This window comes from Macrotis lagotis, chromosome 1, assembly GCF_037893015.1.
Source record: "Macrotis lagotis isolate mMagLag1 chromosome 1, bilby.v1.9.chrom.fasta, whole genome shotgun sequence".
Classification (NCBI taxonomy): domain Eukaryota; kingdom Metazoa; phylum Chordata; class Mammalia; order Peramelemorphia; family Peramelidae; genus Macrotis; species Macrotis lagotis.
Window position 1 is genome coordinate 852,254,864 of NC_133658.1, and position 14,668 is coordinate 852,269,531.

General features: G+C 39.0%; 1 protein-coding gene across 15 annotated transcripts in view; it reads left to right on the forward strand.

The window, feature by feature from the left end:
* MACF1 (microtubule actin crosslinking factor 1) overlaps positions 1-14,668 on the forward strand; it is a 392,086-nt gene that overhangs the window by 111,349 nt on the left and 266,069 nt on the right. Inside the window, exon 1 of one of the 15 annotated variants that reach the window (XM_074217599.1) lies at positions 7,246-9,352. The exons of 13 other annotated variants lie outside the window; for them this stretch is intronic. In XM_074217599.1, the coding sequence (XP_074073700.1) occupies positions 9,244-9,352 (109 nt within the window). In that variant the 5' untranslated portion in view covers positions 7,246-9,243. Of the gene's footprint in view, positions 1-7,245; positions 9,353-14,668 lie in introns of those variants that run through there. One more of the 15 variants, XM_074217607.1, reaches the window with a different exon arrangement.

Here is a 14,668-nt window from a genome sequence, read left to right on the forward strand (position 1 = left end):
TATCTGTTGCTAAGTTCTGTTGATTTTGTCTTCATCTTATTTCTTGAATATGCTCTCTTCTTTTCTCTTTCATTGCCTCCAGGCTGGTGCAGGCCTGTATAACCTCTCCTGGAACTACTGAAATAACCTGTTGGGTGGTCTGCCTGCCTCAATTCTCTTCTCACTCCTGCTAATCATCTTCTTTTCAGCAGTCAAATTGATCTTTCTTAAAGTACATATCTGAACATGTTACTGACCTATTCAATAAACGCAAGTGGCTTTCTTTCATCTCCTGCTTAGCGATTTTTTTTGTTTTTTTTTTTTAGGTTTTTGCAAGGCAAATGGTGTTAAGTGGCTTGCCCAAGGCCACACAGCTAGGCAATTATTAAGTGTCTGGGACCAGATTTGAACCCAGGTACTCCTGACTCCAAGGCTGGTGCTTTATCTACTACGCCACCTAGCCGCCCTCCTGCTTAGCTTTTAAAGTCCTTCATAACCTGGTCCCTACCACCTTTCTAATCTCCTTACCCTTTACTCTCCACTGATTCAGTGACACTGGCTTTGCACAAGACACTCATCTTCCAGCTCCATGCATTTTTATCGACTGTCTACATGCCTAGAATTCTCTCTCACCTCATCTCACATCTCATGGCTTCTCTAAATTCCTTCAAGTCTCAGCCAACATCTTACCTATAAGAAGTCTTCCTTGATTCTTATTAATGCTAGTTAGTGGCTTTCCCTTGTTCATTGTCTCCACTGGATCTTGTCTCTATATTGTTTGTACATAGCTATTTGCTTGGTGCCTCTTTTGTTAGACAGAGGGCAAGGACTATCTTTTGCCTTTCTTTGTATCCTTAGTGCTTAGCACAGCATGACACATGGATGTCTAATAAAAAGATATTTACCACTGACTGACTGGACGTAGAGCACATGCAGGGGAGAATTGAAATGTAGAAGGCTTTGAATCCCAGGCTAAGGCTATCTTTTAAACTGTGGGAACTGTTGAGTGAAGATTTCTATATCAGTCCTGATATGATTAGACCTCTACTTGAAGATATGTGTAGGATAGATGTAGAGTAGGAGAGACTAGAGGTGAAAAGATCTGTATAGAGACTATTATGACAGTTCAATGGGAGATGATGAGCATCCAGCTCCAATAAGGGTAGAGAGAGGAGGCCAAGGATGTTAATAGTGTCCAAGTTCGGAAGATATCCTTAGTAGCCAGAGAATTGATAAAGTTTGATAAAACATAGGATCTGGAGAAATTGAATCAAATATTCTCAAATACTTAACATTACTAGGTTCTTGAGTAGGCCTAAACATAACCAAGTATATAGAAACCACAAAGTCTGACAGCCTTATACTCCTCTTATACATTCTTTCTCTTTTTCCTTTCACTTTGGGCTTCTTTGGGAACTCCACTAAGATACCTAAAATTAGCTTTTTGTTTATGTGCAAAACTTGGTTTCCATAACTGAGAGGGTCTAAAATGCTTTTCTTAGCTAACTCTTATCTTCATCAGTGCTTGAAATTTACTCCAGAGCTCTGAATTTGACTCCTGATTGGCACTTGAGCCCTGTCAGATTGCCTCAACTATGACTTGCTGGCTCATTTGAGCTACTTAAAAGAATGATCTGCCAGGTATGCCTTCCTAGGACTAGCACCTATTCTTTATTTGCAACAAGTCCAGATAGTTTGTTACCTTTGTCCTTGCTTGAACATCTCTCTAATATGTTTGTCCTTCATTCATAAAAAAAAAAAAAAGACTATGGGGACAGCTAGGTGGAGCAGTGAATAGAGCACCGGCCTTGGAGTCAGGAGTACCTGAGTTCAAATCCAACCTCAGACACTTAATAATTACCTAGCCGTGTGGCCTCAGGCTAGCCACTTAACTCCATTGCCTTCAAGAGTCAAAAAAAAAAGACTATGACATGAGGGACGTGATGCCATGACAAGCACTAGGACTAGGTTTGAATGAGGAGATGCTGTGCTAAGTCACCGACCTCACTTTCTCCTCTGGAGCCATCTAGGTCCAGATATGGATCAGGATGACTGGAGATGTTTCTGAAGGTAAGTCAATTGGGGTTAAGTGGCATGCCCAACAAGTTTCCCATCCAGGGTCTATTCTGCCTCTCCATCACCCCCTTTGACTATAGGCATTAAAATGCATTCTTTTCTGTTGTGTGAACTGACTTTCTGACTGATCTTCACTCAAGATGGGCCCTGAGTTCAGGAGCTGAGCAGTCTTTCTTAAAGCTTCCATAGCTGACTTTCCTTTCCAGGATCACCTCCTATTACCTGTCAGCATTGGTTTAAAAAAACCTGTCAGCTGGAATTTCTGATTCTACCATGGGAGTATCTGAGATGTATATTTTGAATTTTTCTGTTCTTCCTCTGACTGAAACAGAGTATTGAGGTGGTTTGTCCAGAAGCAGAGACTTGTCTGGCACTGTGCTTTCTGAAGGTTGTTTGCTGATTTGAATGATCTGTCCAAAGTCTCAGGGATAGTCACTTTGCCAACAGGGTACTTAAAGTAAATAGTACTATTTACTTATAAAATATATTTCTTTTTATGTTCAGACATAATCTCTTTCTCTCTGTGATCCCACTTCCCTTCTTCCTTTGGTGTTTTCCTTCTGCCTAGGATGATTACTTCTGACTCACTGATGGACATTAAGGCTCTTGTAGCCTCTGTCTTGATGACTTTCCCCATGTGGGATTTCTGCAGTTACAGTCCTTTATGATATTCTACCTACCTCACAAAGTCACAAAGGCCAGAACCCACTTTCAAGACCCTTATTCCTTTAAGATCTCAGACTGCTTGCTAGGATGCTGTGAATTTGCCTTGGTAGGTACCATTGTACTGATAACTTCTGTGCAGTCTCCCATGGCTGTCCTCCTCTTCTTCCCATCAGCTCCCAAAGGAACATATTGACTTTCTTTCTTTAAGGAGAAGAGTGCTTTGACATTCTTGGTAAAGCGGTCTCTGTGGCCTAACTCCAAGGGATGTGTAGAGATGGCTCATATCTTCCCCTCCCAATACTTCATTTCTTTGTCCTTTCCCTCCATTGTAAAGGTTTCCAACCTCCCCTTTTCCCATCCTGTATTGGGAGTTGTCCCCTCAAAACAGTTCTTAGTTTATAACTATGGAGGCAGAATTGGGGAAATTTCTTTTCACTTCCAGTATACCTAGCCTAGTCCTCTAGATCCTCTTGTAATGATATTGTGATCATGCATCAGGCACCCTTGGGGTAGGTTCTGGCTCTGTCTCCCCCTTTCACATTTTGGGTAGGACAGAGTGAGTCCCACAGGATGAGTTGTCATAGATGACTTACAATAGTCATTGAAGTTTTTATTACAATATATTATTTTCTTCCCCAAGTCCATTCCATTATGGATAGAGGCCTGGGCCTTCAGTTAGGAAGACCCTGGTTCCAGTTTGGCTTCAGACAGTTACTTGCTGTTGGACCCTGGGCCAGTCACTTAACCTCTGTCTGCTTAAGTTTCCTTAACTGTAAAGTAGAGATGTTAAAAGCACCCCAGAGATATTTATAAGACTCAGCACGGTGCCTGGCTCATAAAAGACACAAAAATACACATTTTACTTCCTTCCTCCCTCCCTTCCTCTCCTCCCTTTCTTCCACTCTTCTATGAAATACAGTCTGCTTGCTGTTTTTTCATTGGCTCTCTCTCCTTGTCCCTGCCTCCTGGCTTTCTTCCATCACTCATTGAAATCCTAAATCTGCAGTAATCCTCTCAGCTTTCTTCCCCCCCCCCCCCCCAATTTCTGAGATTATCTTCCATTTACACTGTTGTGTATCTTGTTTGGACTACTTACCACACTGTTGGTTTTCCATTAGAGTGTGAGTCCCATAGAGGTTAGAAGGGGCAGTGTTTTTGTCTTCTCCCAGCCCCAGTTCAGAGTGGCCCATGTTTCCACTAATAATGTTTTTGACTGATGAACCACCTTCTTCCAGAGGAAGTCTTTCCTGACTGCTGTTAGTTATGTTTAATTGTTGAGGTATGTCTGACTCTTCATGATGCTGTGAGTGCCATTACTGTCCATGGGGTTTCCCATTCTCCAGTGTATTGAAGAAAATAGATTAAGTAACTTGCTCAGCTAGTGAATAAGTCCATGTGTCCCTGACTAAAGGCCCAGCACTATGCACTTCACCACCTTGCTCATCTCCAATGACGTTGAACCTGTTTGTAGATCTCTTCTATATCTTAAGATATCTGTTTTATATGTACTGAATAGGTTTTCTCCTCAAGGATAGGTACAGTGCTAGAACATAGGAAGTGCTTCCTAAATTCTTAGTGATTGATTGGATTGGTCTCTGTGCCAGTATTATTGAAGTTGCAAGACCAAGATGCCACATGGTGGGGGGGCAGCTAGGTGGCGCAGTGGATAGAGCACCGGCCCTGGAGTCAGGAGTACCTGAGTTCAAATCTGGCCTCAGACACTTAATAATTACCTAGCTGTGTGGCCTTGGGTAAGCTACTTAACCCTGTTTGCCTTGCAAAAAAAAACCTAAAACAAAAAAAACAAAACAAGATGCCACATCAGAGCAGCCAGGTACTTTATGAACAGCCATTGTGTTCTGCTTCCTAGGAGACTGGCACAATGCCCAGTAGGCTAATGGGATGAATTGTGCAGGCAACACAAGGCTAGGCTCTGGTCCTGGGAACCTCCACTCCCAGAAACCCATAGTTTATGCCCCTGTAGTAATAGCCTAGCTTTCATTGCTTTCTGCTTTACAGTTTATAAAGTTTTTGATATAACAGTTTCTTCTCTCCTCCCCAATACTCATAAGAGATGGTAGGTTGTAAATCTATTATTATATCAGCATTATAGATGTTTACAGAATGGAGACTACAAGTAATGATATATAAATAGATATAGATAGATAAATCTCTTTCTGTCTCTGTCTTCTCTCTTGTCCTTGTCTCTCTGTCTCTTTCTCTCCCCTTGGATTTGATTCCAGATCTACTGATTCCAAATCTCCTAATCGCTATAGATTCCTTGCAACTTCTTAGCTTCATGTCATTGGCAGAAAAGACTGCTTCTATTCGTTTTACTAGGCAGGGATTTTGACTCTTTAATAGTTTACTTATTATAACATCCAGTCCTAATTCAATGGGCATGCTATGGTGATAACCACAGATGTTACAGTTATTCTTGGTGCTACTTAATTCTGAGATTTCTTGTGATAGCAAGTTGTGGGTGTTTAGAAACTCCAGATAGAGTAGGAATGGAGACCATTTGTGAACTGGAGCATTCTCCCTCTTTAAGAGGTCTATTTGGTGGTGGGGGCCAATGCCTTTTGTCCTACTGGTTAGGGAGGAGGGCATTCCAGGGTGTGTGTTTATTATGACAAGGAATATTTTTTATATATTTGACACAGTATCGAAAACTAGCCTCTTCTTCCAACGTTATACCACTTCCTATAAAATACAGTTCACCCCACAGTCCCATTCTTAGTTTTATTAGGTGGAAATTCTCTCTTAACAAGAACAGATTACTCCAATCCCTAGATTGAGTAGTAGTGGCTAGGTGGTGTAGTGGATAAAGCACCGGTCCTGGAGTAGGCAATACCTGGGTTCAAATCTGGTCTCAGACACTTAATAATTACCTAGCTGTGTGGTCTTGGGCAAGCCACTTAATGCCATTTGCCTTGCAAAAACTAAAAAAAAAAATAGAAAAGTAGTAGTAAACTCATATTTTTCTAGTATTGTAATGTTTGCATAGCATTATCCCTATTTTACATATAACAAAACTGAGGCTCTGAGGTTGCTTTTGGCTGGGGTAGGATTAAACTTTTTTATTCCCAACAAACTGAATAAAATTAGTATTTCTGTATACATAGTGATAACAGAAGAGGGATTTATATCTATTAAGAAGCTCTCACCTTTTAAGCATATAATAAATATATATATATATTGTTCTCTTCTGTGCATTTAAAAACAAATATACTTCAGCGGCCCTGTTTTCTGTCTGTCTGTCTCCTCATCTTCCTTCTCCCTCTTCTCTCCTCTCCTTTCTTCTCACACCCCATGGATTATAATGCTTAAATGAGGTAATGTATACAAAGTACTTTGAAAATTTTAAATGCTATATAAATATGATTTATTATCATGCCACTCTTGGAGTATTTTCTGAAATTCTGCATAGATTTTATATATATACATAGCCTTTTGTAGAAGTGAAGAGAAAGATTGACATCAATTTGGATTAACATCCAAATTAGAAAGTGGATGTAATGGAGTATTATTATGCTATAAGAAATTATGGTTACAGAGTAATACAGAAAATATAGAACATATGAACTGATACAAAATGAAATAAGTAAAACCAGGAAAATCTAAGCACAATGACTACAACAATGGAAATGGAAGTAATAAGAGGAATCTAAGGATATGAAATTTTAGTTATCATAATTGGCCATAAAGAAAATATATGAGAATATACATTCCACTGTTTTTACAAAAGTGGTGGGGAGGCAAGGGTAATTACAGAATCAGCTGCTCTGTTGGTTAGTTTTTCTGAATCTTTTTTTCTTTATTATTCATTGTTATAAGGATAGCTTTCTGGGAGAAGGGACTGGGATATATTGGAAAATGAAGATATATAATATAATATAATATAATATAATATAATATAATATAATATAATATAATATAATACAATACAATACATCCAAAAATATTTAAAGTCTCCCCTTAAATTATGAATGATCACACACAGATCTTACACATGCATGCATTCATATATATGTTTATGTATATTAATATAAATATATAGAAATATATACTATATAGACATATATAAATCTATATATCATCCTCTGCAGGCTTTAAGACCATCAAATCCTATTTAAACAATTAGCATCTTACTATGAGCCAAAAATACTACTTAATACTTTTCTTGGTAGTTCTAAATCAGTATTTTTGAACATCCCTTGTCCTGGATTGAGAAGGAAGTGTGAAGCCCAAGTAGTCATTCTCTTTCCTTCTTACCTGTTGACATGGTTTACTCATTCAAACATTTACTCTCAAACATGAGAGTCTTAGTTATTAGTCTACAAAAGATTGTTTCTGACCATTAGAAGTTTATATTCTTGTAGGAGAAATAATATATATATATATATATATATATTAATTACAGCTTATTTTTGGAGTATTTTAAAATTTACTTTCCTTTGGGCAGTTCCTCAAGATAGTGGAATAGTATATAGGCAATAGGTGGGTAGTGACTAGAGTGCTGGACCTGGAGTTAGAAAGATTGAATGCCAAACCTGTCTCACACACTTCTTCATCTTTAAAATGAGGATTGGGACAGCAATTTCCTTACAGGTTTGATGTGAGGATCAGATGAAATAATATGTAAAGTTCCCACTGCGTTGCAAGGTGTGTGTAGATCATTTCACTTTGTATGGCTCTAAATATTAGGAAGTTTTTCCTTAGAATGATCAGACTTTGCAGTATTTACCTTTTACTCCTAGTTTCATCCTCTAGGGCCAGAGAGAACAAGGACTAACTATCTGCAGGCAACATGACAGCTCTTCATTTATTATTTCAATATATTTCAGTCAGTCATATAGTAAAATCTTCATCCTGATTGCCCTTTTTTGTAATAATCTGCACCTTTTCAATGAGTTTCCACATTTTTGTGGTATCTTAGAAGTGCTCTTTAATGCAGGCTTTCCTCACTGTACATCACTAAAGATAATAGACACCACCACCCCAGATGTGAGGATTTTCTAAGCCAGTTTGTGAGAACACACAAAATATTTATATGCCATGGTGATAGGCACCATAGAAATACATAAATAACATGGCACAAAGACAATCCCATAGCCCCTACTTCATCCCTTGTGGAGAAAGTTAAGTTAGTCTGGTAGACAGAAGTAAGATGAAATCACCCATCTTACCGTGGGAATTTCATGTGTATATGTGCTCGTGTGAGCATGTTCTGTATGTTTTCTGTTTTATAGAATCTCACAATTAGAAAGTTACTCAGAGATCATCTTCTTCAACCTTTTTTTTCTCAAATCATAAATCCCTTTGTCTACAACATTCCCTTAGGTGTTCACTCTACTCAAAGACTTTTAATGACAAAAAACTTTCACCAAGGTAAATTTTATTACCCTTCTTGCACAACTGTGATTTTTAGGAAGCTTTTCTTTATTCTGACAGGATAGCTGTAGCTTCCTAGCTTTTAGGCTAAGTAGAAACAGTTAAATCCCTCTTCCAGTACTTTTCATCCATATGTTCATGGATGTATCCATATGAAGTGGTAATGAGGTGAGATGGTATTACCACCTGATTTGGATATATTCCATTTCGGTTGTGAAAACCCCTAGTCCAGCTCACAAATTAGTTTCAGCTGCTGTTTTGGCTTCCTGTTATCCTAATCTTTAGAACTGACTTTAATAGGCTTTGGTTTTCTAGAACATAGTGGGCTGCTATTGCCACTGGCCAGCACCATGAACTAGAGATTTCCCTGGCACCTCTCACAGCCAGTGAAAAACTAGAGCTGTTTTCTTTCTGTCTTAAAAGAATCTCCTTTAAAAAGTGGGGTAACTCTTGGAGTTACCTGGAGCCATCAAAATGATAATAGGATTTGTCTCCTGGGAGAATTTGCTTTTCAAATGATATTAGAACTAGAGGACTTGGGCTCCATTCTCTAGTGACTGAGTGATCTCCCTTTTTGTATAATTATGCCTGTATTCCCTCCCCTTCTGTTCCATAAAAAGTCTTTCTGCTTTTCTCTTTTGTGACTTCCTCCTTCTGACCAAGTCCCTTGTTCTGGCATTCTAGCCAGGCCAGGAATGGAAAGTTAGAAGTATGACGTCTTCTGACACCCTCCCAGCTTGCTGAGCTGTCCTGGGGTTTGCTTGGTTAAACAAAGTAGAGGATGCCAAAGAGAGAAGTTTGAGTCAGCCTGACACTAGCTTTTGGAATCCTCTTCCCCCTTTCCTTCTCCTTCCTATTTCTCCCACAACTCCCCTTCCTTTGATCATTAAGTTTCCTGGGCTTTGTCTGCCCCAGAGAATTCTAGCCCCAGCCTCCTAGTGTCTGCCGAAAGATAGATAGAGAACAAGGGGCTGTGGTCAGGAAGTTTCTGACAGCGCCTCTGTAGCCCTGTGATGATCGCACTGATCTGCAGCAACCTCAGGGGAAAGGCATTCAGAGACAAGCCTGGAGTTCAGGGCTTAGGACAACAGGGAGAAAGGAAGGCTGGAACTGGGGCCTTGACTAGAAATGCCTTTCCTAGACTCAACTTATTTACCTCCAACTCTTGTTATCTTGAGTCATATTCTTGGAATTGCTGGAGTCTTGTATTGGAAGAAGTTTGCCAAAGGTAGAAACGGTAAGGGGTTTGTTTTTCTTTGTTCTACATGTGACTCAGGGAAGTGTTTTCTCACTAGCTACCTTAAGGGGCCAATATGTGCTCTGGAATGACACTGTTATTAGGGTTATGGTATCTGGGAATCAAGAGGTAGAGGTGCTCTTGTGCCAGTTAAGGCACAAGTCCTAGGAGACTAACTCTGAGAATCTGAGAAACTAGGGGACATCCGGACTCTAAAGGGTTTTAGAAGACAAGCAGCTAAGTAGGCTTGAGGTTGTCTTCAGACTGGGAGGTTCTTTCCGTTAGACTTTTTTTCACTGTGGTTTGGATGGATAGTTTAAAGTTCTTGGTTTTGTTTATTTTTCCCCCCTCTCTTCTACCTTCCACTTAAAGAAAAACTGGAGAGTTTGTGAAAGAAGAGATTCTGAATATGTTATATTGATTGGCTGATGGAAAGAATGTAAAGGGCAGGGTCAAACTATGGGGCATAAGGAAAGGGAGGGGGTGGAGAGAGGTGTCTTTTCTAGGGGCGTGTCAGAACCTGATTGTGTATTTAGTTCTTTGCCTTTGGAGCTGGTCCATAGGACAGCCAGTCATGCAGTTCATCTTTCAGTGACTAGAGTCATCTCATTAAGTCTGTAGTGAACCAGGACTCTGACAAGCAAAAAAAATAGTCTTCATCTTCCCATGTTTATCATAGGATCCCAGAATTGTTAGAATTAGAAAGGACTTTAGAGGCCATCTAGCTCAAATCTCTCATTTTACATATGGAGAAACAAGGCCCAAAGTAGGGAAGGGAGTCATACTTGATTTCTTCATTTTTATCCCATAGCATAGTATTGAATATATCATACAGTTTTTGAAATAGTGCCTTAGAATTAATGACAGAAATTGATGTAAACCTGAGCCTCTAGAGTACTGTTCCAAGGTACTTCATTCGACAAAATATTTGTTAAGTGCCTACCATGGGCATACTCCCTAAAGATAGAGAACTACATAACTTTTGCTGCCTGTATGAAGATGGAGGCAGGGCCAAAGAAGAGATTTGCGCAAAAATAGCCATGATACAAAGGGGGAATGACATAAATGGAATAGAACTTTCTGCCAAGCCATACATTCTTTCCTTTGCTTCTACAGTATTCTAAAACAACAAACTTTGAATCTGAATCTTCCAGTATGGATTTTGACCTGATGGAGCCACACAGAGACTCTCTCCTTTCTTTCTCCTTTCTTTTCTCTGTCTTCTTTCTCTTGGACTACAGAGGTAGCATGGAAATGGGGTTGATAGATGAAATCAATTTAGAGGACTGGATTGGAGACCTTAGGCACTGTATGACAGTAGAAAAAATCACTTGTAGGAAAATTCAGTTTTCTCCTCTGGAGAATTGGAATGTTTAATACAGTCCCCATCTCATATGGGTTTTGGTTGGGTAAAGCACTAATCTGAATTGTCATTATTTTTGTTAATAATACTAAACTATAAGACTGTCACTGTGTCTCAGAGCCCTATCTGAAATCAGTTACATTTGTTCTCTGCACATGTTTGCTACATGCTCTTAAGAATGCTGGAGGTTATCTTTATTCCTCTAGATCATGATTTGACAGTTTGAGTGCCAGCATTGTGCCTTAGGTGAGATTTAGTGGCCCCTCCTTTGGCATATCCTAGAAATCTCTTATTAGGTACTAATGTCAGCTGTCTCAATCCTGAAGAACATTCAGGAGGAGTCTGGGTGGTGATGGTTTAAAAAAAAAAAGTAAAAAGTTCCCTTACACTCTATTTTATGTCCTTGGTGAACAACCCCAGGTTTTCATGATAGGCCAGCACAATTGACTTTTACTTGTAAGGTCTTATATTTGTGCAGCTCTTCATGGGTCACAAAATGCTCTGCGTTCCTCCCAGACTGGGAGTGCAAGTAGTCTTGTCCTTGTTCAGAGGAGGAGTTACTGGAGACTCAGGTATAGTGTCTTGTCCACAATAACAGCCCTCAACCAACCAGTTTATGAGAATTTAGAAAAAAAAGTGCCTACTGTGTTCCAGGTACCATACTTACTTATGAGTATACAAAGACAAGAACAAAATGATCCCTGCCATCAAGGAACTTAGATTTGAATAGGGAAGACACTATGTGCATGTGCAGTTAAAAATAACACACAGTATGAATACAAGACAACCTGTGTCTGTGTCATAGTCAGGATACAAATCCCCATGTCTGGGGTTCTTTTTCCACCATAGTTCTCACATCACATCATGGCATCACACTAGAAGAAGATGCCTCTCTATTTGAAAGAGCTGTGCTAACTGTTAGACAGGTAGCAAGAAGCTCCTATCATGTTTCATGCCCCTGTTCCAAGCATTGGAAATACAAAGAAAGGCAAAAAAAAAAATAATCCCTGATCTCAAAAAGTTAACAATCTAATGCAAATAACTATGGTTCAAACCAATTATATATATGATAACTTGAAGATTATCAGTTGAGGGAAGGTACTACTATTAAGGGTGATCAGGAAAGACTTATTGTAGAAAAATAAGATAGTTGGGATTTAAAGGAAACCAGGAGATGAAGAAGGAGGAGAGCATGGGGAACAACCTGTGAAAAATGTTTGGAGTTGGGAAATGGGATGATGTTTTCAAGTACTGCAAGGATTTGTGTCACTGAAGTATGGAATATATGGATGGAAGATATAAGAAGAATTCAAGGGTCATCAGGGCCAGGTCATAAAAGACTTTTAAAGCCAAAGGAATTTATATTTGCTCATGGAACTGAGTAGGGGAAATAACATGACCAGACCTGTACTTGAGGAAGATCAGTTTAATAGCTGAGTGAAGAATGGACTGTAGTAGGGAGATTAAGCAGAAAACTAGTGAAATAATCTAGGTGTGAAGTGCTGAGAGCCTGGTTGGTGGCAGTGTTATAAGAGAGAAGGTGGCATGTTTGAGAGATGTTCTGGAGGCTGAATTTGCAGGATTGGGCAACAGTAATATGATAGCTTGTATGTGTGACACCTTGAGAGGCTGTGAGAGGTGGGTGACTGGAATAGTGGTAATGCCCTCAATAATAATAATAGGAAAGTATTAAAAAGGGGAGGACTTGGGGAAAAATATGAGTTCTGCTTTGGAATGTTGAATTTAAGATGATGGTTTGAAATGTTAATAGACATCTGGAGATGCAAGATAAGAAAGATTAGAATAGAATAAGTAGATCTAACAGTTATCAGTAGAGAAATTATAATTGAATCTATGGGAGCTGATGAGATCACCAAGTGAAATGTATAGAGAGAATAGAAGAGGGAAAATGATTGATCATTTGAATAAATAGAATAGAGGGAAAATGAATCGATCATTTGAGTAAATAGGGAAGTTAGCTTTGGTAAGGGGTAAGGCCATTTATGAGGCCAACATGAAGGATGAAGAATGGCAGAAGAAATCTGAGTGATAGGAGACAGAAAAAGAAGATAAGAGGGAGTTCATGACAAATGGCCTCAATTTTTTCCCCATAAAATATAAGACAAAATTCTCAGCTAGGAGAATTGGGGAGAGACATGGGAGATTTAAGAAGGCATGTAAAGGTTTGAAAGAGCTGCTGAAGAGAGTGGGAGAATTAATTGATCTGGAAAGCATAGTATAAATGCCTTGCAGCAGTGAAGGCCAGTTGAAATTATGTAAAAAATTTATAGTGAGTTGAATTGTGCAGTTGAAATATTTTTTAAACCTAGAAGAGAACTTTGCTGCTCCATTAATATTCTCTAAATGTAGAAGACCCAAAGGCAGGCCTCCAGGGTGTGGGTGGCTCCAGCGTGGGTAGGTCCTGCATAGAAGAGCTATGGCAGAACACGGGCAAAGAATTGCCTAGAATGGGAGGGGGAAGATAGGCGATGAGCTGACCCTACACTGATGAGACAGTGGACCTATTGAAGTATAGGATTTTACATTTATTCATGTTAATGTCTGACACAGTATTCATTCTGTTGATATTTGGAATTTTGCTTCTGCCTCTATGATGTTAGCTATCATGCCTGCATATGCTGCATCTGCAAATTTGATAAGCATGCTTTCTATGACAATCTCAAGGATAAATGTTGAAAGATATGACTAAAGCAGCACATTAGCAACCTCCCTCCAAATCAGTATTAGGCCACTCTCTGGATATAATTGTCCAACCAGCTTTGAGTTTATTTTAAAACACTTATCATTCAAACCAGCTTATTCATAAGGATTGAGATTGTCATATTTTTCTGGGTTAACTGAGTGAAGATTAATATATCTCTGCTGGAAAATACCCTATCTAAAAAGAGGAAAATTGACTAGTAAATGTATGCAGAATTTGGCATAAGAATCAGTAGGAAATACTGAAAAATCATTTTATATAGAAAAAGAGACAAACTGAACCTTCTGTATCTTTTTTTAGAAAGATTTTATTTGTTTTGAGTTTTAGAATTCCTCCCCATTCTTGCTTTCCTCCCCACACCCCCCACAGAAGGCATTCTGTTAGTCTTTACAATTGTTTCCCTGGTATACAATGATCTCAGTTGAATGTGATGAGAGAGAAATCATATCCTTTCTTTTTTTTTCTTTTTTTTTTTTTTAAAGTTTTTGCAAGGCAAATGGGGTTAAGTGGCTTGCCCAAGGCCACACATCTAGGTAATTATTAAGTGTCTGAGGCCGGATTTGAACTCAGGTACTCCTGACTCCAGGGCCAGTGCTCTATCCACTGCATCACCTAGCTGCCCCGGAGAAATCATATCCTTAAGGAAGAAGAATAAAGTATAAGAGATAGCAAAATTACCTAATAAGATAATGTTTTTTTTTTTTTCTAAATTGAAGGTAATAGTCTTTGGTCTTTGTTTAAACTCCACAATTCTTTCTCTGGATACAGATGGTATTCCTCATTGCAGACAGCCCAAAATTGTCCCTGATTGCTGCACTGATGGAATGAGCAAGTTTATCAAGGTTGATCATCACCCCCATGTTGCTGTTAGGGTGTACAATGTTTTTTCTGGTTCTGCTCATCTCACTCAGCATCAGTTCATGCAAATCCTTCCAGGTTTCCCTGAATTCCCATTCCTTCTAGTTTCTAATAGAACAATAGTGTTCCATGACATACATATACCACAGTTTGTTAAGCTATTCCCCATTTTAAGGACATTCACTTAATTTCCAATTCTTTGCCACCACAAACAGAGCTGCTATGAATATTTTTATACAAGTGATGTTTTTACCCTTTTTCATCATCTCTTCAGGGTATAGAACCAGTAGTGGTATTGCTGGATCAAAGGGTATAAACATTTTTGTTGCCCTTTGGGCATAATTTCAAATTGCTCTCCAGAAAAGTTGGATGA